The 26190-nt window shown below is 41.6% G+C and overlaps 1 protein-coding gene across 1 annotated transcript in view; it reads left to right on the forward strand.

The window, feature by feature from the left end:
• The first annotated feature begins 4325 nt into the window (after positions 1-4325).
• Positions 4326-26190, forward strand: part of LOC309568543 (taste receptor type 1 member 2-like) — a 23212-nt gene continuing 1347 nt past the window's right edge. The window contains exons 1-5 of the mRNA XM_082274237.1: positions 4326-4518; positions 9650-9947; positions 16778-17536; positions 19782-19988; positions 20856-20976. Of these exons, the coding sequence (XP_082130363.1) occupies positions 4331-4518; positions 9650-9947; positions 16778-17536; positions 19782-19988; positions 20856-20976 (1573 nt within the window). The 5' untranslated portion in view covers positions 4326-4330. The remainder of the gene's footprint in view (positions 4519-9649; positions 9948-16777; positions 17537-19781; positions 19989-20855; positions 20977-26190) is intronic.

The raw sequence follows: 26190 nt of genomic DNA on the forward strand, positions 1-26190 counted from the left end.
CCTGATGACGTCAGCTGTGACTGACGAAACGTCGGGAAAGTGAGACCATACACATCCGGGTCTGAGGAGCGCAGCGTGGAGCGGCGTCTCCCATCCCCAGAAAACAATTTTATTGAAGGCTTTTTATCTACCTATGTCTAGTAAGTGCAATATATCTTAAATAAATGTTTGACCATTAAGAGATACTGCACCATGAGAGTATTCTTTTATCCCTGTATATGGCTTGGCTTTCTGATTATGGCATCGATTCTGGCTGTGATGATCTATACCTAGGGGAGCGAGATGCACTAGAATCCCTATTGGAATACACAGCGTGTTTGACCCCCTGTAATTAAGGGGTCCAGTGAATCTGGTAAGCGGCTCATACACTTATTCCACTGGGTGATCGTGTGAAGGTGAAGGCTTTGTTAAAGAAACCACCCTATCAAGTCTGTGTTTTCCATATTGGCCGACATCAATCCAATTGCTTTAACACCAGAGACTTTGTTGCACGATTCATTGTTAGTTGAGTAAGCAAACTAATGAAAAGTAGTGACTTCAGACCAAAACGCTCTAATAGGTGGACATTCCGAGACCATATGATTAAATGAACCATCTGCAGTGGAGCATTCAGAGCAGACAGCAGAGCACAGCCTATTTAAGCGAAAGAGGAGACGGAGTATAATATGACCGATATAGAAATTTGGTCTGAATAACCTTATTCCTAGAGGAGATAACCGTGGAGATCTGTAGAGGAAGACTTTTCTTACAGACCTCCTCCGTGAGTTCTGGAATATCTGACTGCTATCTGGATTCAGTGAGATTAAGTCTATCAGTTTTAGAATGAAGTAGTGAGGAGTAGTAAGTTGAGATGAGTTTAGAATGGAAAGGGTCACTTAAAAGGCGTTCACAGGGGATAATTGTATAGAGACACTATTTAGGCCAAATTAAGCTGCAGCAGTATGTCGCAGCTGAAAATATCGAAAATATGCTGTGGAGGAGAGATTAAAGTCCCAATGAAAATCAGCAAAAGGAATGGAATGTACCAAATAAAAAAAGATAGGAGATCATCAACTTCACTCCTTGTCTGAACCAAAATACTTCATCTGTACTGTGAAAACATTCTCGCAGCCAGGGATTGTGCCATATAGGAGCATTGGGTGAATACTCTGCAGTTGTGTTAAAGGCGAGTAATTTTGAGATTTGAAAAACCGTGGACAAAATCCCGGTACTCTCCCTGCCTGTAGTGGACTAGCGATGAATTACATTTTGGAAAGATTCATATGAGGTAGGAATTGTTGCCTCCAAAGATGTAGCCGCATTATTTGCATTGGGGTAAAACCACCAATGGGCATGAGCCGGTTGAGAGGCTATATAGTAGGTTTGGAGGCTGGGAGCAACAAGGCCTCCCTCCAAAACCTGGCAACTGCAGCATATCTCTAGCTATTTTAGCGGCTCCAAATAAATGACATAAGGATAGACTCAATCTTGTGAAATCAGCGCTTGGAACTTAACACTGGGAATTACTTAATATATAGAGGAAGCGTGGCAGGATAATAATTTCACAAATATATACTCTATCTAATAGGGTTAGGGGAAGATTAACCCAAACCTTTAGAGTGCCCTTTAGTCTACTAACAAGAGAGTCCAAATTATTCTTAAGGTATAAGGAAATGGGGTTAAAAAAGGTGTTGGTGAGTGGTGCTACCACCATGCACAAGGTATAAGGAAATGGATTGCTGTATTATTATTTCCAAATATCTGAAGCTGGAAATATTTTTTTAAGGGACAGGAGGACAGAAGAGAAATTGAGGCATCCTGATCTAACGGAAAAAGAAGAGACCTTTCGCAATTTACTTGAAAACCTGAGAAAGGACCGAATCCTCGAATAATGTGTAATAAAGTAGATAAAAAGTCAGCTAAGTAAATGAGCATGTCATCTTCATAAAGGGACACTTTTTCTTCAATCTCATTAATCGCTAGCCCCCTAATAGTGCAGTTAGAATGTATCAACTCTGCTAAGGGTTCTATTGCCAGGATGAATAACAAAGGCAGTAGGGGCCAACCCTGCCTGGTGCCTTTAATTATAGGAAAGGATGGGGAGATAAAGTTATATACCCTGAGTCTAGCCTTCGGTTTATCATAGAACAATCTAGTCCAGCAAAGAAATGTGTCCCCAAAGCCAAATTTCACAAGTACCTCATGATAAATATGGTCATTCTACTGAATCCAATTCCTTATGTGTGTCTAAGGCCAATAAAACTCTAGCGCCCATGGTTTCGTGTGTTATCTGCATATTGGTGAAAAGTCTATGCAAATTAATGGAGGTGGATCGACCCGGGATCACCTCATTCAGCCTACAAGAGCCTACAGCAAGAATTTTGACATCCAAATTAATTAACGGAATAGGACAATAAGATTCACAATACAGATCTTTATGTGGTTTTGAAATAAGTACAATAAGTGCTTCAGACGTGGAAGTACTTTTATTACAGATACCACTCTATGGTAAAGCCATCCAAGCCTGGCATCTTATTATGGGTAAAATATTGCATAGCAAGTTCTATTTAATCTGTTATCAGAGCAGCATCTAAAAGCGAGACTTGGCTTGGGGAGATGAATGTCATACAAATATTAATTCAGTTCCACAATAGTATAATGTGCTCTTGTCGTGTATAAAGTAGAATAAAAAGACACAAATGCATCAATAATTTCACCAGTCTGTTCAACTACAACACCAGCTGAAGTTTTAATTCTGGGAATAGTACAAGGCTGGAAATTTGGCCTGGAAAGATGTGCTAAGAGACAGCTATTCTTATCTCAAAAGCTCAAAAATATGTTGATTTTGATATAGGCGCTTTTTTCTGAGTGCGTTGCAAAAAGGACTAAATCCAATTCACTGGCTTTACGTCGCCATGTAGAATAGGTTTCAGGAGTAGGAGAGGCAGAGTAGCAGGTCTCAGCAGCATGAAGTCCTCGTTCCGTGTCCACCAGTTTAAGCAAGCATAACCTAGCCAACCATTAAGGTTATGTACTATGAGGGTTGAAGATTTCCAGGAGAAAAAGCCAACTGACAGAGGGAGTGGTGATGGTGGCAGGTGATGTGGGTACTGGTAGTGAAGAAACAGCTTAATCCTTCATGTTCCCCACTTAGTGGCAGGGCTTCCATATTGCAGCCCACTGCAGTACAGTGCCTGCCTAGGAACTGAGCCTGGAGTCACAGTGTGCAAGGCCAGGCAAAGTGAAGTATAGTGGAATCCCTGTATAGTATACCCAAGGGCGAAATAAAGTAAATGGTGCAGAGTTAAGATGTGAAACAAGCTGGTGAAATGTGTGCTCAGTAATACTTTCTCAAAAGGCTTTAGAGTCACACGTTGGGACAGGTAGGAAAAGACCGTGCCATTGGATGGATGAAGAAAGAAGTCCTGGTCCATCTGTAGAGTGTACTATGGTAGTTGTATTAGGGCACCTCGCCTAAAAGGCTTAATGCCACCTTACCTAAGTGTCCATTGGAAACTGTTGTAGTGTAAGTGTACTTGAAGTGCCCCTAGGGACAATACATCTATTCTACCTTCCAACACACTGTTCGAATTTTGTCTGATTCCCGATGATTCGCTTAATGGGTGGCCCCGTTGGCTCCTCCTGCCTGACAATTTTCAATTGAGAAAGCAGAGCAGAAATTTGTCAGCCGTACAGCAGCTGTACCCAATCAGATTCAGCCACTGTTCTGCAAGGGAGATGTATCTATCCACTCTGTATAGCATAGATGGACAAACCTGTGAAAACATTTTTTTTGTTCAGCCTGCAAAAAAAAATCTAATGGTATAGTTAGCTTTAGCTGCCTGTTATGACCTCCATCTGCTTACAAGCTATGGTTTTCCCTCAATACTTTAATTGCCTGTCACAACATCCGCTGTTGTCACTGGGACAGACCTAAGATTTGCCACCTGGGAGCGTCACACATTAAAATCAAAACCTCCTTCTGGAGTCTTTGGTGAAGACCAAACTCTCTTTAGACTCCATTTCTCAAGGAAGACCATTTCTACCACTGGGGACAATGAGAGTCCCCAGTCCCGTAAAACCCTTGAATGTCGTGTTCTTTATTTAGAGTGTTTTAGAACTACTGATCCTTTTGCAGTTGTTTTCTCTTATCATGCAAATTAATGGTTTCATCAACAAAAGATTTTACTAACCAATTATTTTTACATATTTAAGCTCCCATGAGTATACAATAAACATTACTCAAGAAAACATGCAAAAACGCAGAGCTTCATTCAGAATGGGGAAACATTTTCATACTACAGCATTACCAGAGTACATGGAGCAGGGATAGCTCTGATAAAGAACAAGGATGAGGCATCACATGTTTGTCCTTGGTTTGGTTGTCATTTTTGTCCATATTGGGTCCAGCTGTGATGAGGATGTTGACTCAGAATTTTTTAATGAAGGAGATTACAATCTTGGTGGTTTGTTCAGTCTTCATGCGTCTGGAGCTGACTGCCTTTCTCGCCATACCCCAGTGGTAGAGAGCTGTTCCAGGTGAGATATTTTCTATTCAATGGGCACATTAAACCTTGCAGGAAGTGTATTGGTATCGTCCATAACACATTCATGGCTGCTTTGAGCAAAGTTACAATTGTTCTCTTCTTTTTGTTTACATTGTTTCAAAATTCTGAAATTCTCAAAAATGTGGAATTTTTGCTTGTCAATTTTTGGCAAGGTCAAGAAATTACTAAATGTGGTTGAATATACTGAGGCAATGTTTGGTCAGTCATATAGAGTATATGGGTATATTTATTCCTTGTATGCAGTATATCTTTGTAAAACATTTCAGGCAAATATGAAATATTGCATATGAATGTTTAAGAAGGAATTGAACTCTAAAAGCTGCACCCCCCCCCCCCATCCAGTGGATGAAGGACTAGCAACCAGTATTGCCTGTGGTCCCCTTGCAGCTAATCTTTTACCTATTACTGACTTATTATGCCTTGATCTGCACTGTCTCTGTATGGATGTGCAGGGCTGATTATAGGGTTACAGATGCCTGGGTGCAGGAATATTTCTGGCACCCCTACATGGGCGGGGTGATCTTACTAACTTTCCCCTTTACAAATGTCTTTATGGCAACAAGTCAATGACACAACACTTGAGGATAATGCTCAACAGCTTATCACCGGTAGTTCGAAACTTTTGAGTTTATAGTTTTACTATATGTAATAATAAGTTACAATATAGAAACATCTCTTTAAAAAGAACACAAGGATCACTCTAAATTCAGCTTTAGAAGAAACAAGTTGCAATGACTGGAGGCCCCTTCTGCACTATGTCTCTATGCAGAGACTATCCTATGTTTGAGGGCCCCTTCTGCACTATGTCTCTATGCAGGGTCTTTCTGAGGTCTGGGGGCCCCTCTTGCACTATGTTTCTATGCAGGCTCTGATATGTGGGGCCCCTCTTGCCCCGGGTGTCCCAAATATGTGTTGGTCTGTGCAGAGGAGAGAGGCCATGAGTGGTGAGTGTTCCGGCCTGGGGCCCCCTCTCCTCAGGCTGTATTTGATTGTGCAGAGTGGGGTCTAGGCCCTGGGCTGCTCATTCCTCCCCATCTGCCTTAAAGGCATAGGGAGGCTCCTCCAGTGTCCCCGGTCAGGCCCTGCCCCATGGGTGTACCTAAAACATTTGGCACCCGGAGTGGATCCTATATCTGGAACACCCCCCCCCCCAACTTTAAAATGTAAGTGTGCACTGACACCTGCCGGTATCTGTTTCTATCCTATCCGCTAAAAACAGACGTTGCCCATCCATCAGGCAGATTGGAACAGATGACAGTTGGATGGAAACTGGCGGTCCGTTTCCATTCGACAGCCCCATAGAGAACAGGGGGCTGTGTCCGTGTCTGCTCTGCATCAGAAGAGCAAACACAGACCTGTCATCTGCCTGCTCAGCGAAGAGATCCCCTGCTGAGTGGGCAGATCCACTGGCAGACGCTACCAGTGTGAAAGGGGTCTTAGTGAAATGCAAATTTTACAGAAAGAACTGATACTTAGAAAAACATGTAGCACTACCCCAGTAGGAGTTGCTAAAATCAGGTTCCCCACTGCTGCACAGCCAGTCACAAAGCATTTCCTTCTTTCATCCAGACACAGAAATCAGTCTTTGCCTTTTTTTGCTATTTTATTAGGATATGACAACTTGGATGGAGTAAGGGATTACGGGATGCCCAGTGAGACAGCAACAATAATTCAGGGACACTTTCTCCCTATTTACAGACTCTTCTTCTTCCTTCCACCTGCACAAACTTGGTTCCTCAATGTACAACTTCTGCTGGCTCACACCTGATGGAACTAACAGTCTATTGTTAGTTCAGCAACAGCCCATTACAGGTAGGAACTCTCAGTCCCCTGGCAAAGTAGCACAAATGGAGTAAACAACATATCACATCTCCTCCTGTTTCCCTGTGGTCATTGATCCCAGTTCCACTGCTCCAGCTGGCAGTCTCTCCCCTTGTCTCGCCCTGCACCATGCTGATCTACTTACTGTCTCTCCTTGCTTTCTCTGCTGCCTCCCGGGTTAAGGTCCCTCCAACTTTGTTCCTTCCAGGCCAGCCTCCCAAGCTCCAGCCTGAGGTAACCCCCCCCCCCCCCACCCCAGTAAGGGGTCCCTCAAGGGCCACTGACAGCCTCCCTTAGCACTGCTTCTCCATCTTCCACCTGACTCCCCTGCTGGCATGGCTTATGTCTATTTAAATGCTCTTTACTCCTCTGTCAGGCCCCAAACCTGGGGATTTGCTAAAGGCCCCTAAATATTCAAGTCAATCCCTCCTAGCTTCCGCCCACTATTTTCCAGAACATTCTCCAACATTATAGAAACAGGGGAAGGCACCACAGAGCTTGCCAGGATGAGTCATCCAGCCCTGGCCTCTAAAAACCCTGACCCAGATTCAATGACTCAGGTTAATCCCTGAGCCAGACTATAGCTTGCTTACTCTCACTTCTAGTAGCACACGCAGGGTGATTGTAACAAGGAATCATAAATGGGAATTCAACTCCTAAAGGATGTTCTCGCATAGGCCTCCTGATGTGATGTATGGGGGGAGGGTAGAGGAGCATCAGCTAAGACCTCCTGGATAGGTGCGAATTAAACTGACTGATTTCCTGACTTACAGCAAAATCAAAGGCCAGCTGTTGCTGGGATGCTAACCTGGGTAAGGAAGTTTGATGGTAATTTAGCAGTGCCACCTGGTGAAGACAGCAACACACTTCCTGGAAGGTGTTCAGGGGAATAACATACTTCCTGATGATTAGGAAGAACAGCCCCTTATAGCTTCCCATTGGACAGCGGACTACATGGGTGGGCAGAGGGTGTTTGTGTGGGTTGTGCCCGAGTGTGTTTTAAAAAGGCAATGGCCAGTGATGGACTGCCTCTTTCTCTCTCTTTGTCCTGGAGCCCAGCAAGCATACAGTACCAAAAGGAAAGACTTACAGTATCGCATCACCCCTGCTCTTTTTATTTTATATGCTCTGTAGTATTATTTTAGTGTTTTATGTTAGCCTTTCTACTTTCTTTGTAAATAAATGAGACCTTTGCTTTTGATCATTGTGTTAATTTCTATAGCTAACATTGTTATTATATCATCACCATTAACCTTGTCAGAGCTTTGATAAACGACCTAACTATAGGAATAGACAAGAGAACACACATTTATCATATAACCACTTAAGCCCCGGAGGATTTGGCTGCTAAACGACCAGGGGGTATTTTGCGATTCGGCACTGCATGACTTTAACGGACAATTGCGCGGTCGTGCGACGCTGTACCTAAACGAATTTGGCGTCCTTTTTTTCCCACAAACAGAGCTTTCTTTTGGTGGTATTTGATCACCTGTGCGATTTTTTGATCATGCGCTATAAACAAAAAAAAATAGCGTCAATTTTGCAAAAATAGCAATATTTTTCACATTTTTTTATATGAAATTCCCCCCCAAAAAAATGTAAAAATCTAAATTTTTTAACATTTTTGGCCAATTTGTTTTATGCTACCTATGTTTGGTAAAAAAAATTGCAAAAAGCGTATTTTGATTGGTTTGCGCAAAAGTTATCGCGTTTACTAACAAAGGGAAAGATTTTTGTCATTTTTGTTGTTTTTTTTTTAACGCATAATGGGGCGGCGATCTGCGATTTTTTTTGCGGGACTGCGACATTGGGGCGGACAGATCGGACCCTTGACTGACATTTTTGACACTTTTGGGGTTACCAGTGACATTTCTACAGTAATCAGTGCTATACATATGCACTGTTACTGTAAAAATACACTGGTAGTGAAGGGGTTAACTTTATTTGGGAGGGAGGGGCTGTGTGTGTCCCTAGGGGCGTGCTTTCTACTGTGATTGGCTGTGGCTTGAGCTGTAAGGACACTGATCAACGGATCTACATAGTAGATCCGTGTGATCAGTGTCTTTACACCGAGGAGAATGACAGGCAGCTTGTTTACACAAGCTGCCTGACTTTCTCCCTCTCCCCCGCCGATCGCAGAGTGGCCGGCGGACATCGGGTCCGCCGGTCACACGCGCGGGGGGGTCCGTGACCGCGCGGGAGCGGGAGCGCGCCACCGGCGGCGCGCGCTCGCTCCCCAGACCCTCCCAGGCTAGTGACGTACCGATACGTCACTCTGCCTGTGAGGGGCTGACCGCCGCAGTATATAGTCGTGCGGCGGTCGGCAAGCGGTTAAATATGGGAAATCCCAAACCACCCACCAGCAACACACATATTTAGAAAATAGTAAAGTAAATACCAGTTTATTATTGATATCACTTTATAGATTTCTGAAAAGATTCCAGAGGATGGAGTTGAGCTTTAGGCTCCGTTCACATGTAGGCGTTTTGGGGGCGTTTTTCTGCTCTAGGATCAGCTCTCAAAACGCCCAACAAGACAAATCCTATTAATTTCAATGGCCCCTGTTCAAATCTGGGTGTTTTGACGCTGTGAGCAAAACGCCCAACGCTCAAAAAAGTACACGAGCTTCTTTTTGGGCAGATTACAGGCGTTTTCCATTGGTCTCTATTCAATCTAAAAACGCCAGCACAAAAAACGCCTGTAAAACGCCTGCAAAAACACCCATAAAAACGCCTGAAAAAACGCCCATAAAAACGCCTGTAATAGCAATGGCAAGATGTGAACGTAGCCTTAAGTGCAAAATGATCCGTAAGCATGTTAAACCAGTGTTGTGATCCAGGCACTCTTGCCAGACAGCATAGCAAGATCAGACACTCACATTTTCATACAATAGTTAAACTTGTACTTGATGAATGAAGGAGAAGCAACACACTTATGATGTCATCACTTTGCTCACATCCCCTGTGTATGTGCAAACTAGTGATGAATGGCAGAATGCAAGCAAAAAAGACAGTGTTAAAAAAAAAAAGAGTGTTATAAAGTGCCTCCTCTTCTCCCAGTGTAAGTGATACTCCGTAGAAGGCTAACATCTGAAAAATGTCAAATATTTATCCTAATTAAAAAAAAAATAAAAAATGTGCCACTTATATTGTAATGAATAAATAACTGTATTAAATGATGGCTTTATATTTGCCTGATACTCAGCTTTAAAAGCAGTGATGATTGTTCTTTCTTTTCTGGTATGACATTATATACAATTTTGTTTTTCTCTCTCCTTTCAGTTTAAATATCAGTCTTGCAGGGTATTTCTATTTTCAAGTTATGAAGTTTGCAGTGCAGGAGATTAACAACAGCAGCTCCCTACTACCGAACGTTACTCTGGGGTATAACATCTTTGATACCTGCTACGTACATAACAACATTCAGCCAGCTCTAAAATTCATATCAAGAGATGATGTTATTGACACTGAGAAAAGTTATACCAGCTACATCCCCACTGTGACTGCTGTGATTGGCCCAGACAACAGTGATGCGGCAGAAACTACTGCTGACATTTTTAACCTGCTGCGTCTTCCACAGGTAAGTTGCCATCTTAGACAGTGGTTTAATATACCTAAGTATAAAAACTTAAACATTCATTTTAAACTCTTTAAAGTAAATATCCTACCTAAGACCTTGTTTCCACTTGCTCAATAAACTGATGCTTACAAACACACCTATAGCGTTATTGTGAGTAGTTTGTTGAGTTTTCTTTGCGTTTAATGCGTGTTAAAGGCGAGTTAAAAACGCTCCCCAAACTCATTTTTTATTTTTATTTTTCCCCAAACTCATTTGACGTTGTTAACAATGCACCCCAGAAGCCTCCGTTTTTTCTTAGCTGCCGTGGCCAAGGCCTAACGTGCTGCAAACGTGCCGCAAACACATCGCAAACTTGCTGCAAACACATGCCGGTGGATTTATAGTGGATTACTATAGTCTTGAATAGAAACAGTTGAGATGCTTCAATTCCTTCCAAACTCCACATGAGGCTTCATTTTTTTAAGCGCAGCAACCTGGCGCATTCGTGTTTTGATAACGTGAACAGCACTGTGTGCTATCCATATTATCGGTTGCAGACTCTTCTTGAATGAAGAGTTATAGGGGTCAATTCACTAAGCTTTACTAGATGCGATAAGGGTATCATGTTTCTCATTTTGATTAATGATTGCATGCGGAAAAAAAAATAGTTTATGCGCTATTAACGGAAAACAAAAAAATGTGCCAGCAAATATCGCATAAACAGCTCTTAAGTCCAATTTACAAATAGACCAGAGAGTAAAAAAGTATGTGATAATTACCACCAGGGTTTTGCTGGCAGTCTAACGTGGTATTTGCTAAAAAAACAGCCTGGGGTCGGGAGACCCCCAGGGTGTTTCTTGACAAGTAGCTGGATGCTAAGGAGTAGGCCGGGAAGTCGGCCGCTGTGTCTTTAACAACAGATAACTCATCAGCTGTCAGCGGGTTTCTCTCTGACAGCTGACTGTAAAAAAAAAAAACTTTACAAAAAAAAAAAACTTTACAAAAAAAAAACTTTACAAAAAAAAAACAGCGTGGGTAGACCCCTCTTCATCATGCATTAAGGTGAAAATCCTTAAGGATCAATACTCTGAAACTGTGGTTACTATCTACAGTCAGGTCCATAAATATTGGGACATCAACACAATTCTAGTCTTTTTGGCTCTATACACCACCACATTGGATTTGAAATGAAACAAACAAGATGTTTTTTAACTGCAGACTTTCAGCTTTAATTTGAGGGTATTTACATCCAAATCAGGTGAAAGGTGTAGGAATTACAACAGTTTGTATATATGACTCCCACTTTTTAAGGGACCAAAAGTAATGGGACAATTGGCTGCTCAGCTGTTCCATGGCCAGGTGTGTGTTATTCCCTCATTATCCCATTTACAAGGAGCAGATAAAAGGTCCAGAGTTCATTTCAAGTGTGCTATTTGCATTTGGAATCTGTTGCTGTCAACTCTCAATATGAGATCCAAAGAGCTGTCATTATCAGTTAAGCAATCCATCATTAGGCTGAAAAAACAAAACAAACCCATCAGAGAGATAGCAAAAACATTAGGTGTGGCCAAATCAACTGTTTGAAACATCCTTAACCACTTTACCACCGGAGGATTTTGCTGTCTTACGTCCAGGCCACTTTTTGCGATTCGGCACTGTGCGACTTTAACTGACAATTGCGCGGTCATGCAACGCCGTACCCAAACAAAATTTACGTCCTTTTTTTCCCACAAACAGAGCTTTCTTTTAGTGGTATTTGATCACCTCTGCGCTTTTCATTTTTTGCGATATTAATAAAAAAATGAGATAATTTTGAAAAAATAACAATATTTTTCTACTTTGACAGTTAAAAAATATCCAATATATTCAATTTTTGTCATATATTTAGGCCAAAATATATTTAGCTACATATCTTTGACAAAAAAATTCTCAATGAGCGTATTTTTAACTGCTTTAAGACCGGAAGATTTTACCCCATTCCTGACCAGGCCATATTTTGCGATTCGGCACTGCGTTACTTTAACAGACAATTGTGCAGTCGTGCAATGCTGTATCCAAATTAAATTTATGTCCTTTTTTTTCCACACAAATAGAGCTTTCTTTTGGTGGTATTTGATCACCTGTGCGATTTTTTGCGCTATATACAAAAAAAGAGCGACAATTTTGAAAAAATAACAACATTTTTCACATATTTTTTTATATGAAATTCCCCCCCAAAAAAAATTAAAAATCAAAATTGTTTTACTTTTTTTGCCAATTTGTTTTCTGCTACATATTTTTGGTAAAAAAAAATCACAATAAGCGTATTTTGATTGGTTTGCGCAAAAGTTATCGCAGCTACTAACTACGGGAAATGTATGTAATTTTTATTGTTTTTAACTAGTAATGGCGGCGATCTGCGATTTTTTTGCGGGACTGCGACATTGCGGCGCACAGATCGGACCCTTGACTGACATTTTTGACACTTTTGGGGGTACCAGTGACATTACTACAGTAATCAGTGCTATAAATATGCACTGTTACTGTAAAAATGACACTGGCAGGGAAGGGGTTAATTTTTATTGGTGAGGGAGGGGTTAATGTATGCCTGGTGCTTACTAACGTGTGTGGGGGGAGGTGACTGAGTGACACAGGGACAGATCGCAGGTTCAGCTATGCTGAACCCTGCAATCTGACCCTGCCTGTCACTTAGGAGACCTGCCCGCTTTGTTTACACAAGCGGGCGGATCTCCACACTCGATCCCCGACGATCGGGGAAGAACGGCGGTGATCACCGCCGCTCCTCCCCTGGCCCGACTCCCGCTGTAACTGAATACAACTGGAGCGAGCCTCCGGCGGCGCGCGCGCCGCCCACAAGGGGAGGAGTCCAGCGACGTAGACAATAACGAGCCACATTGCTGCAGTAGCAGCAATGTGAGCAGACGTAAAGTGGTTAAAAAGGAAGAACGCACGGGTGAGCTCAGCAACACCAAAAGACCACGGAAAACAACTGTGGTGGATGACCAAAGAATTCTATCCCTGGTGAAGAAAACACCCTTCACAACAGTTGGCCAGATCAAGAAAACTCTCCAGGAGGTAGCTGTATGTGTGTCAAAGTCAACAATCAAGAGAAGACTTCACCAGAGTGAATACAGAGGGTTCACCACAAGATGTAAACCATTGGTGAGCCTCAAAAACAGAAAGGCCAGATTAGAGTTTGCCAAACAACATCTAAAAAAGCCTTCACAGTTCTGGAACAACATCCTTTGGACAGATGAGACCAAGATCAACTTGTACCAGAGTGATGGGAAGAGAAGAGTATGGAGAAGGAAAGGAAATTGCTCATGATCCAAAGCATACCACCTCATCAGTGAAGCATGGTGGTGGTAGTTTCATGGCGTGGGCATGTATGGCTGCCAATGGAACTGGTTCTCTTGTATTTATTGATGATGTGACTGCTGACAAAAGCAGCAGGATGAATTCTGAAGTGTTTCGGGCAATATTATCTGCTCATATTCAGCCAAATGCTTCAGAACTCATTGGACGGCGCTTCACAGTGCAGATGGACAATGACCCGAAGCATACTGCGAAAGCAACCAAAGAGTATTTTAAGGGAAAGAAGTGGAATGTTATGCAATGGCCAAGTCAATCACCTGACCTGAATCCGATTGAGCATGCATTTCACTTGCTGAAGACAAAACTGAAGGGAAAATGCCCCTAGAACAAGCAGGAACTGAAGACAGTTGCAGTAGAAGCCTGGCAGAGCATCGCCAAGGATGAAACCCAGCATCTGGTGATGTCTATGCCTTCCAGACTTCAGGCTGTAATTGACTGCAAAGGATCTGCAACCAAGTATTAAAAAGTGAAAGTTTGATTTATGATTGTTAATCTGTCCCATTACTTTTGGTCCCTTAAAAAGTGGGAGACACATATACAAACTGTTGTAATTCCTACACCGTTCACCTGATTTGGATGTAAATACCCTCAGATTAAAGCTGAAAGTCTGTATGGTTTATTTCAAATCTATTGTGGTGGTGTATAGAGCCAAAAATATTATAATTGTGTTGATGTCCCAATATTTATGGACCTGACTGTATAATATTGCTGTGCCCTTTCTCTGTTTAGCCACCAGATGTCACTGTTGTTTTTACTGATTATGGATAAATTTTGAAGACTGCATGATTTTCTTTACAATAGTGGGAAAGCTGAAATAATTTGGGTAAAAAATAGGAAATTATCTCACAAATGTATTGCTCAATTTTCTTGTAACGTTAAGCTAAGCAGAGCAATAACTTCTACGTAGGATGTGGAAACCCTACAAGAAGACCTAAACAAAATAACGGGGTGGGCATCTACATGGCAAATGAGGTTTAATGTTGGAAAATATAAGGTAATGCATTTCGGGTGCCAAAAATATGAGCACAAGTTACTCGCTAGGGGGAGAACCTCTGGGGGAATTTAGGATGGAAAAGGACCTGGGGGTCCTAGTAGACAACAAGCTCAGCAATGGCATGCAATGTCAACCTGCTGCAAGCAAAGCCAACAGAATACTGGCATGTATTAAAAAGAGGATTTACTCCAGAGATAAAACGATAATTCTTCCATTCTACAAGACTCTGATCCGCCCGCATCTCAAGTATGCCGTCTAGTTCTGGGCACCGGTCCTTAGGAAGGATGTGCTGAAACTGGAGAGAGTTCAGAAAAAGGCAACAAAGCTAATAAAGCGACTGGAGGACTTCAGCTATGAACAAAGACTATGAACATTGATCTTATCCTCTCTGGAGAAGAGGCGCTTGAGAGGGGATATGATATCAATGTACAAATACCGTACTGGCGACCCTAGCATAGGGAACAAATTTTTCAGCTAAAGGGAATTTAAAAAGACACGCAGCCATTCACTAAAATTAGAAGGGATGCAGTTTAACCTTAAATTGCTTAAAAGGTTCTTTACTGTCAGAGCGGTAAGGATGTGGAATTCTTTTCCACAATCAGTGGTATCAGCAGGGAGCATCGATAATTTAAAAAAAACGATTAGATGGGCATCTTAACGACTACAACATAAAGGGGTATACAATGTACTATTGATAGCACACACACACACCCATCAAAGGTTGAACTTGATGGACTGGTGTCTTTTTTCAACCTCACTATCTATGTAACTATTTAACCTCACTTTCATTCTAAAATATGCTTCTGGATGGGAATGTGGTGGATGCAGAGAGAGAATGGAGCTTGAATCTGGACCACTCTTGACCAGCATTTCCACAAGAATAGATTTAGGACCATTTAACATTTGGAAACTGGCCACTATAAAAACTCTACTAGCACAGCAGCCAGCAGTAGTAGACGAATGATGAGATGAACAGCTAGTCAGCAGAAAAACTGTGTCACCTAAGTGAGTTAAAAGAGTACCTGGCAATATTGGGTATAACTGACTCCTCTGGGTGTGTTGAAATGCTGAGTGCTGTGGTTATTGCTGTAGACCTTTACGATGCTATTGTACCTTGTAGTGATATATGGTTGGCAGGAGCAACAGTAGTTCCTTCCCAGCCATTTAATGTACCTAAAGTGTCAGATAACATTTATGCCTGTCGCTATTCAAGGGCTCCTTCCAAAATGAAAAAAAAAAAATAGATATATTCTGCTCTCAAGGTGCTTACAATCTAAGGTACCTTACTCACATTTATACTAGGGCCAATTTAGACAGGAGCCAATTAACTTACCAACATGTCATTAGATTGTGTGAGGAATCTGGTGTATCTGAAGGCAACCCACACAGGAACAGGAGAAATATGCAAACTCTAGGCAGGTAGTACCATGGATAGGATTCAAACCCTAGTACTGCCAGGCAGAAGTGCTAACCACTTAGCCAATGTGCTGCCCATGATTTAAAGTGCCTTGGATGTGGTCATGGAATTTGTAATGAGTTGTGGAGTACAGGGTTACAGTTAAAACCTGTCTGGCGACTCCCTCCACATAAACAACACCCCCTCCAGCACTCCACAGCAATATAAAAAAATAAATTCAAATGGTGCAACTATTTACCTAAATCCTGGTTACATGATAAAAGAGATCCATTTCTCTTTTAGACTGAAAGTGGGAGTGTCCTCCTTTAGGTGTCCACATATTTGCCTGGCTGCCTGCCTTTAGCTTCAGGACCTGTGATTGGTCCTCACAGGTCTTGCAGACTTCAGTGGTGGTGTGGAGATGTCACGACGAGCAGTGACCGGCTGGTGAAATGCCTAGGCTTCAGCAGTGGATCACTGGTAATGTCATAAGAGTAAGGCCTCTTTCACACGGAGCAGACCGTATTGCGATCCACTCCGGCACTTTTTTTCTTTTTTTTACGGACACGGATGACACTTGTGTCATCCGGTCCGTATGTCCGCATATCATCCCATCCGTTTGCGGATGATACACGAACATAATGTATGTCTATGAGATTGCGGATGTCAGCGGGTGACACCGCTGACATCCGATTTTTCGTCCTTTCTGTTTTTTAAATGGAAGAAAAATAGGGTTCTGTTCCGTTCCAAAAAACGGAACAGAACTGAAAGGACGCAAATCAGATGTCAGCGGATGGTCATCCGCTGACATCCGCAATCCCATTGACATGCATTGGGATTGTATATCACCCGCAAACGGATGGGGTGATATACGGACATACGGTACGCCCATGTAAAAGAGGCCTTAGGTTATTTGGCAACAGACTCAGGTGAGTAGAAAACCTTGTTAGAGGGATCTTTTAGAAATTGGATTGGATGGGAGGGTGGTGAAATGTTGGGATTAAGGGTAGGAACACATTTGCCCAGAGAAGGGCTTTAGGTGAAAATTTCTAGTGAATATAAATATTTGTCCTTTTATGTTTACAGATCAATGTTATTGCCACCAGTAAAAGGATGAGTTCACTGAGTCTGCCGGCCTGTTTTCAGACGATCCCTAGCAGTATGGTGCAGCAACAAGCATTTGTAGACATCCTAAGTTATTTTAATTGGACTTGGATAGCTGTCTTGGGAAGTTTTGATGAATATGGGATGCGTGGAGTTGAGCAGTTTGTAGAAGCCACCTCCGATCTTAATGTCTGTATTGCCTATAAAGACTTCATACCCATTAAAGTATCTGGTCAGGAAGCCATGTGGAAAAGCAGAATACACCAGATTGCTAACAATATCATCTTCACCAATGTTAATGTGATCTTGATATTTTCACTGGACATCATTCTTGTTGACTTTTTTAATGAACTGGTGGATATGAACTTTCCTTCAAAAATCTGGCTTGCAACTGAAACTTGGTCATTGTCTACAGACATATACAGCTTACCTAAGATTAACAAACTAGGGGTGATATTTGGTATTGCCCAAAAATATGTGAAGATCCCAGGCTTTGATGAATATCTTAAAAAAGTGTTTTATCGAAGCAAAAACAGTTCTAGAGGGTCAAGGCTGGAAGAAAACTGCAACCAGAACTGTGACGGTTGTCACAACATCTCACTAAGCAACCTTCTGGGTTTTTCAGAACAAAGAAGCAGCTTTAGCATCTATGCCGCAGTTTATGCTGTGGCTAATGCATTACATGATGTGCTTGGCTGTAATAAAACCCACTGTGACAACAAGGACATCTACCCATGGCAAGTAGGTGGTGCTACTTTAGTTATAGTATAATTATATGTGAACATAGATCATAGATATCTCATTGAGAAATAAAGCTGCTAAAAATAGTCTGGAATACCCAGGAAGAGATTTGCCAGTGTGCAGGCCCCCAGCGTTATACATGCCAATCCAGACCTTCATATGTCAAACCTTCAAATAAAGCTCCTCCACACTTCCAATTCCCAGGAAGAGGTGCAGGTAATTGAGCTTCCATTAGGCTACAATCACACCTGAGCGCTTTTTTTTACCGCGATTTTTACTGCGATTTACAGGCGTTTTTACAGCCGTTTTTACAGGCGTTTTTTTGTGCAGGCGTTTTTAGATTGAATAGAGACCAATGGAAAACGCCTGTAATCTGCCCAAAAAGAAGCTCATGTACTTTTTTGAGGGTTGGGCGTTTTGCTCACAGCGTTAAAACGCTCAGATGTGAACAGGGGCCATTGAAATGAATAGGATTTTTCTTGTTGGGCGTTTTGAGAGCTGATCCTAGAGCAGAAAAACTCCCCCAAAAACGCCCCAAAACGCCTACATGTGAACGGAGCCTTAGTGATTCCTACTCTCTGTCCAAGCAAGTGGTAAAAGGGCCCTTAACTGTTCTTCGTGATATGAGTTGGAAATAAAGCAACCATCCCTTTCCCTTGTTCAACAGCTACTCCTGTTTTGACACACTTGCCTGATGTTGAAGGTCATACAAGTTGGTTTAACATACTGTAGAAGGATACAGCAATTCCTAGCGATATGAACAAGAGATCATAAGCTATTTTACCTCTATCAAATTTGATTGCCACATGCAGAGCTTAAAGTGTTACTAAACCCAGGACCCTGCATCTGGTCTCCCACAGTACACGGAACATGGAAATGCAATAGTTTTAGAAAATATAAACTGCTAAATACCTCTTCTCATCAGCAGTTAGAGCAGTCTTGTGACTTCTATCAGTCTCTGGTTAAAGCTTGTAGGAGGAGTTTCCATTCTCCTCTGATAGTCCTATGAGGCTGCATGACCCCTGACCCTCTGTCTGGACAGTACTGATTGGCCCTGTGCTGAACACATGCATTCTCTCAAGAGAAAAAAAAAACTCTAGCAATGCACACCAAACTGAGCATGTGTAGCTTGCCCCCAAGACTCTGTTCTACTAGGAGATGGTTTGGGGAATGTGGAAGAAGGGGAGGATCAGAGAAGACAAGATCAAACAGCCTTTTTACACAATGCAGATGATTAACTTCTTAGGTTCCACAGTGAGTGTAACAAGCATGCTTTACTACACATACCGACTGATTTTTACTGTTGTGGGTTTAGTAACACTTTAAATCTGTCACATTCCTTGCTTTTATTTGCCACCTTGCATCAGTGCCAGACTAGATGAACTAATCACTATAGGCCCCACAGTTAAGGAGCCCACCAAAAATCTGTTAAAATATAAACTTGGACTGTAAAATCTGTAAAGGATCTCAGGTTGCTGTTGTAAATTCCTCTAATTTAATTGAAGAACTGGATATCAATTTTCATTTCATTAGTTTGATGTGATCCTAAAGCATAACTGCACACATAGTGCACATCGATTAATCAAAAACAAACAAAAAAATATAATTATTAATATCATACACTGTATTTAAAGAGGTTGTAACCCTAAAAAAAACAAAAATGCTCCTGTCTCTTTAAAACATGGCCTATACCATAGTGCTTGTGCCGTGTAATTTGTCCCATTGTATGATGTCAAATACCTGGTTGATCCTGCCTGTTCCTGTGTCCTCCTGTGTGTGCTGATCATGGTAATCATGGCTGCTGACCCATAATAAGGTGGTCAGTTTACGTACCTCCGTCATCCCACTCTTTGCTGCGAGTCTCTCCCTCCCCCCCTCCTTCCCTGCCTGTCAGCTCAGTATGAGATCTGATCTCCCCTCAGCCATTCCTGCCACTATTCCTTTACAATAATATATAAAGATTCCTGGCATTCCCTCTTATTTAGGAACATAATAAGCACTGTTGTCGATTTTTAAAAAATGATATTCCTAAATACCTTCTTGCACAGTGTGTGGTCACATGGTCTCCCTCTGCTGGCCGGCTGACGTCAGAGGGGAATCTCAGCCCCTCCCGTTGCTCTCATTAGATCGGGGAAGGAGAGTGGAGGGGGATCACGTGACCGCACAGTCACAGATGACATCACTTGTGTTGCCTGTTGGGATGTAAGTAAGCCAAATTAATGCACCTCTCTTTTCTTCAATTCAGGTCACAGAGGCGCTCAATCATGTAAAATTCTCACTCCTGAACAATGAAATAAGCTTCAACGTGCATGGTGATTCTTCCACAGGATATGACATTGTCTTCTGGAACTGGTTTGGTCAAACTCAATTTCTGAATGTTGGGTCCTACCCCAGCTTAGGAAAACTTGATATCAATCTCCAAAATTTTATCTGGCAAACCCCAAACAATGCGGTTAGTTATGATTAAGGGAGGTGGGGTTATTAAGTGGGCAAATACAGTAATCCAGCTAAAATAAAAATGGAGCAACTTGCATTGGTGAAATGACCTTAGCCAAGAAAATCAAATGAATGTGATTATAAGCTTTTGACAGACATCTTTTTAGAGGCAAGCATTTTAAACAATCTCCTTCACCTGGCTGCACTAATCATCTAGCATATTGGTAATCATATTTTCAATCAAGCTTTTGTCCATTAGCACTCTTATTCCAGGGAATCAGAGATTTCTGAGTGGCCTATATGTACCACAAAGTTAGCCCACAACATCTTGCATGTATACATGGAAGCTTTTGGGATTTTGGCTCATGAGCATGAAATCAATGGGGGAAAAAGGTGAGCTCTCGCAAAACAGCCATGCCAATCTTTTGGCAAAATACAGGTATCTCACTCCAATAGATGGGCAACTGTGGAATATATAAATAGCACAGTAGTATATACAGACAGTGTAGTAGCAATTTACAGGCAATAGTGACACATATAGCCAGATCAGTGTCATATACAGCCAACCAGTTTTTTTAATACTAGAAGATCTGTGTCATATAATGGTATATTAGTGGAACATACTAGTAGATCACTAGCATATACAAGCAGTCAGCTGGCATATACCGGGTAAAGAAGTGGCATATACAAGGAGCTTATTTAGTCTCTGCAATCAAATGCTGACAAATTCCCAGGTCTGTCTGGATTCAGCTTTCAGAAATATGGTTCTTTGTGATTGGTTGCTATAATTTTCTTTGCTGAATTGATCTTCCTACCAGGTTATTAAATGAAGCCTACTGCCTGATTTATAACTATTTTGATAAAACTGTATTTATTTTATTAGGTGCCATCATCAGTGTGTTCTTCTGAATGCTTACCAGGGCAGGAAAAACAGCCAAAAGGACTCTATAAATGTTGCTTTTCCTGCATCAGTTGTGCAGCTGGGACTTACCTCTATTCAAATGGTTTGTAGATCATAATATATACAATGTTTTTTTATAGCCACATAAAAATGATTTAGTTTGGAAGAGACATTGAGAGACTTGAGAGAGCAAGATCTGACCATCCTTAGGGTTTCCCATATAATATACTGTAAAAACAGGGAAGGACATTGCTTATGTAGCACTATCCCCCATAGGGCTTGCTTTATGATGACTTCTCGGGCCTCCTCTGATTACCAGAACACAGTCACTTTGGGTACAGTTCACACATCCCTCCCTACTTCTGATGGCTCATCACTCAATTCTGATGGCTCATCACTCAATAAACAGTCCAGGGGTATTGGTTTTTGTGTCTATTTTGTAACTTGGATGGGAGAGTCGAAAAGTGGGATACTCCAACTGGAACTATTTATAATGGATAAGGACAACTCTCACTTTGTCTCACCAGGTTGCTTTTTGAAGCAGCTGCACTGCTTAATCCATACTGCCACATGTATGGAAACTGTTAAGTCTCATTGCTCTTTCTCTCCAGCAATAGACTTGGTGAACTATATTTTCTTTGGGACACTCACTAGCATCCCCTTTATTGACACCCTTCCACTGATTCTTTTAGCTGCAGGGGTGGCCCCCGTCAGGTCAGGCTCCTTTACACAGATCTGTACTCACTGTACTGCAGAATCAGATCCTACAGTGTCTCCCCTCTCAGTCAGCTTCACAGGACCTCCGGGTTCAATTCCTCACTAGCACTCTCCAGGCCCTCAGGTCGACTACCTGAGGCCGCATGGCACCTCTGCAGAGCAGGAGGCAGCCGCCCCCTCCCTCCGGGACTTCACTATCCAGCCAAAAAAAAACACCAAGCACATGTGCTCCTGGCATTTATACAGTATCCAAGCATGCAACGGGGCACTTTCCTCTGTCAAATCACCAGGGTCGGGCATTTAACAATGACATGGGAGCTTACACTAGTCATCTTTTATTAATTTATGTAAAACTTTTATCCCAAAAGGAAGAAAAAAAAAACTGGTGCTGTAACTGATTATAAAGTGTTAGCTTGAATTCAGTTTTAGTTTGTTAGTCAAGTCCATCTAGATCTGCTTGTCTGACAGTACCCTCTCCCCAGACTGACATTGCTGCTGTTTAAAGGTGTCTTTTTTGCCTGTCCATATAGTGTAGGCCCCCTAAGGTCTTATGCACACTGGACATTTTTAACATTGCTCATAGGGGCGCCTGGCTCTTTTTTTTTCTGCCTCTAAACACCCCTGCATGTTAGTCATGCACACATAGGCATTTACAGAAGTTTAGAGGCAGGAGCATGATGCTAGATGTGTAAACACCCATTAACACTAGGCACGTTTAGCACCTGAGCGTTAAAGTAATATTAAAGGCATATTTAAAAAAAAATAACAAACATGTCATACATACCTGCTCTGTGCAGTGGTTTTGCACAGGGCAGCTCAATTCTCCTCTTCTCAGGTCCCCCGCCGGTACTTCTGACCCCTCCCTCCTGCTGAGTGCCCCCCATAGCATGCAGCTTGCTATGGGGGCACCTGAACTGCTACTCTGTGTGTCCCTTCACACATGGAACGATGCTCAGCCCCGCCCCCCTCTCTCTTTTAATTGGCTCACTGGCTGTGATTACCAATGACTCCCGCTGCTGACTCAGCCAATGAGGAGAAAGAGACCTGGGAGAGCCGATACTCTCGTGCACATTACTGGATCCAGATGGGGCTCAGGCAAGTATAAGTGGGGACTGCTGCACACAGAAGGTTTTTTTACCTTCATGCATAGAATGCACAAAGGTAAAAACCTTGAGCCTCTACATCCACTTTAATTTCAATGGCTAGAATGAATAATTTTTCTGGCCAATGAAATTAATTAACGCCCAGGCCCTTATGCGGCTAAACGCTGCTGCCAGGAGGAAAGGCGTCTAGGGAAGATAGCCAAATGTCCAATGTGCATTAAGCCTAAGGCAGGAAGTGTGTTACTGGCCAGAAGTTCACCAGGGGGCAAATAAAGGGAAAAAGCTTAAAAAAACGAATACATTTAAGGATTTGTAAGCTGCAATATATATATACAGTATAGATATATCTATACTGTATATATCTATACTGTATGTATGTGTATATTATTATTATTTATTTTATTTTTTTTAAGGGGGAGGTGGTCATTACTGCTTTAAGACGGAAAATTGTGGTAGGGGAGATAGCGGCTTTTTAAACAGACATTCGTTGGCACCTCCCCCAAAGAGCAAACATTGTGTGTAGAGGGTAAAGGCTCATGCTGGTCTGCACGACAGAGTAATGCAGGCCAGCTACAGAGCCTGGGGGTTTAAATGTGCCACATATACTGAAAAAATATTTCCACACTTACAAACATTATTTAAAATAATGCATATAAATTTTATTGATTTTTGTTTACAAAGTAGTACCAGAAAGAGGGAAAGACATACATATACAGTACAAGGATAGTACATTCATTATATTCATTACACTCCAGGAAGCCCAATAGTAAGGGCTGTACAGATAGAAAGGGAGCTGGAACTACGCGTTTCGCAAAGAATGCTTCTTTGGGCTCCAGCAAGTTGAAAACATTAATTTTTCTGAGAAGTAGATAGTATGTATATTAGTTTCCAGAAGGAGATATATATTCACATTATTCATAGACTTGAAAAGTATAAGTTTAAAATCAAAAATAATTCCGGATTTATTACATTCTATCTTATCCAGATAAGGAATATTATTTTTCTCTATATAGCTAAAGATAATATTTTCTCTTTATAACCACTATATATCCAATATTTTCTACTTTATAACATTTCATCTCTATCTATATATAAAGGAACAATAAATGTTATCTCGTTTAACGACATGTTAGGTATAAGGGCGAGGAGAAGGAGAGGAAGAAAAAAAGAGGGAGGAAGCAGAAGGGGAAGCAGGGAAAAAAGAGGGGAAGAGGGAAAAGGGAGAAATAGAAAAGGGAAGGAAAAACGAGAAGTGAGAAGACAATAGAAGGAGCAAAGGGGGAGTTTCTTGTATATATAGTAATCATTAAGAAGAGCTTAAGGGGGGGCATGTTGGCTGAATCCCTGGCGACCACTGGATAGGGAATACAGAGCGCCCTGGGGAGGGGGCCAGACGAGAAAAGAGGTGGTTTGAGGAATCTGCACAGGCGTATTTTATTAATGTTTGTCATTTATTGGTTATTTATATGTATATAGCAACCATAGTGCATGTGGCAAGATAAAAAGATGAGAGAATTAGAATATTTCAAAAATACAGTATATGGCAAAAAAAGCTTACCTATAACATTGTTGTATCGCTGCTTCTTACTGAATTTATATATGTAATCTGTTGACTGGGTATGTGTCTTTCAAAAGGACATAGATGGGGAATAACTGGGGAGAATGAGGTGAGGAAGAAAATGGAGGGATAACATTTGCACCCTAGGAGCAAAGAAAAAATATTACAGAAAGTACATCTAAGTTATTTAGACCAATTGTGGGATTAAGAAAAAATTATAGGATGGATAGAGTGTGAAGTATTTAAAATATCACCCGTGATGTAAAAAAGAGAATTAAAGCTTTAAATGCCAATCAGTGTTTCAGAGTCCCAGTATTATCTATGAGGGAACACTGCTGTAAAAAGAATCGTGACAAGAAAAAAGGTTTATAAAAAGAATAAAAAGGGAAAAGTGAAGAAAAGGAAAGGGTTAATAAAGTTTAACAAATCAGATAAATCTGAAAATCGCTTCCATCAAGGAAGACTTACCCTGTGGGGGTGAGGTGAATGATCTCAGAAGGATATGTATATAGCAAAATAAAGGTAAGCTTCCAAGAAGGTGGTTGACATGTGGTATTCAAAGGATTGGAAATGCCATAGGAATTTTGATATAAAATGGTTGACCGTCTCTTTAAATAGCGCTATTCCTTTAATATTCAGTTTGATTTTAAACTTATACTTTTCAAGTCTATGAATAATGTGAATATATATCTCCTTCTGGAAACTAATATACATACTATCTACTTCTCAGAAAAATTAATGCTTTCAACTTGCTGGAGCCCAAAGAAGCATTCTTTGCGAAACGCGTAGTTCCAGCTCCCTTTCTATCTGTACAGCCCTTACTATTGGGCTTCCTGGAGTGTAATGAATATAATGAATGTACTATCCTTGTACTGTATATGTATGTCTTTCCCTCTTTCTGGTACTACTTTGTAAACAAAAATCAATAACATTTATATGCATTATTTTAAATAATGTTTGTAAGTGTGGAAATATTTTTTCAGTATATGTGGCACATTTAAACCCCCCAGGCTCTGTAGCTGGCCTGCATTACTCTGTTGTGCAGACCAGCACGAGCCTTTACCCTCTACACACAATGTACTGCTTTAAGACCTTGCTACTTTAAGAGATCTAGCGGCCAACACCTTTCATCCACTCTCTCTCTCAACTGTCACTGTTCTCCTCTCAAACCCCATATCTGAAAGTTTAGACTTTAAAGACTGGTAAAAACGACCCAAATATTGGCCAGTAACGACCAGCTTCTGTCGACGGGCATGCTATCCCCCTATCAGAACATAATAGCACAGTGGTGAGAGATCGCTGCACTAACATCGCTTAGTTAGTACAGCATACTCTCAGTTTTTTCTTTGTCCTGCGGCATACAGGACTGTTCAAAGTGCAATGCACCTGCAGTGTAAACGGTTACGTAGGATTTGATAGGGAAAATTTTTTAAAAGCGCAGGAAAATCTCACCAGTGTGAAAGGGGCCTAAAGGATTGATAGCAACACACAAATGTGTTCTTATGAAGTGAAGTGTTCTGACAGTGGTGTTGTATCATATGATAAGTGATAATGCTATGTTGCTACACAGCTAAAAACACATTTTTTTTTAACACTCTGTTCTGACCAGCTACAAAGATTTTTCAACATATCTACACTTCCAAGGCCCTCGATAGCATTCATGAGTTGATTGCTACCCTCTTATAGTGAGGTTCAAATTTGTTTTCTAAAAATGTTGCATATTATAAACGCAGCCTTAAGCCCCATACACATGGGAAGAATATCGGGTAGTGCCGGCTGGTTCAATAGAAACCAGCTGACATTCGGCCTGTGTGTACGGCAGACCGTCTGACAAAAGCCGGCTTCTTTCGAAGGGGCATGACGGAAAAAGGTCTGCCGATCGGCAACCAATCAGTGCTCTTAGCCAATGGCTCAGGGTGCTGACCAGTGTGTTCTGGTG

This window comes from Pelophylax lessonae (genome assembly GCF_965119305.1).
Source record: "Pelophylax lessonae genome assembly, chromosome: 12".
In the NCBI taxonomy this organism is placed as follows: Eukaryota; Metazoa; Chordata; class Amphibia; order Anura; family Ranidae; genus Pelophylax; species Pelophylax lessonae.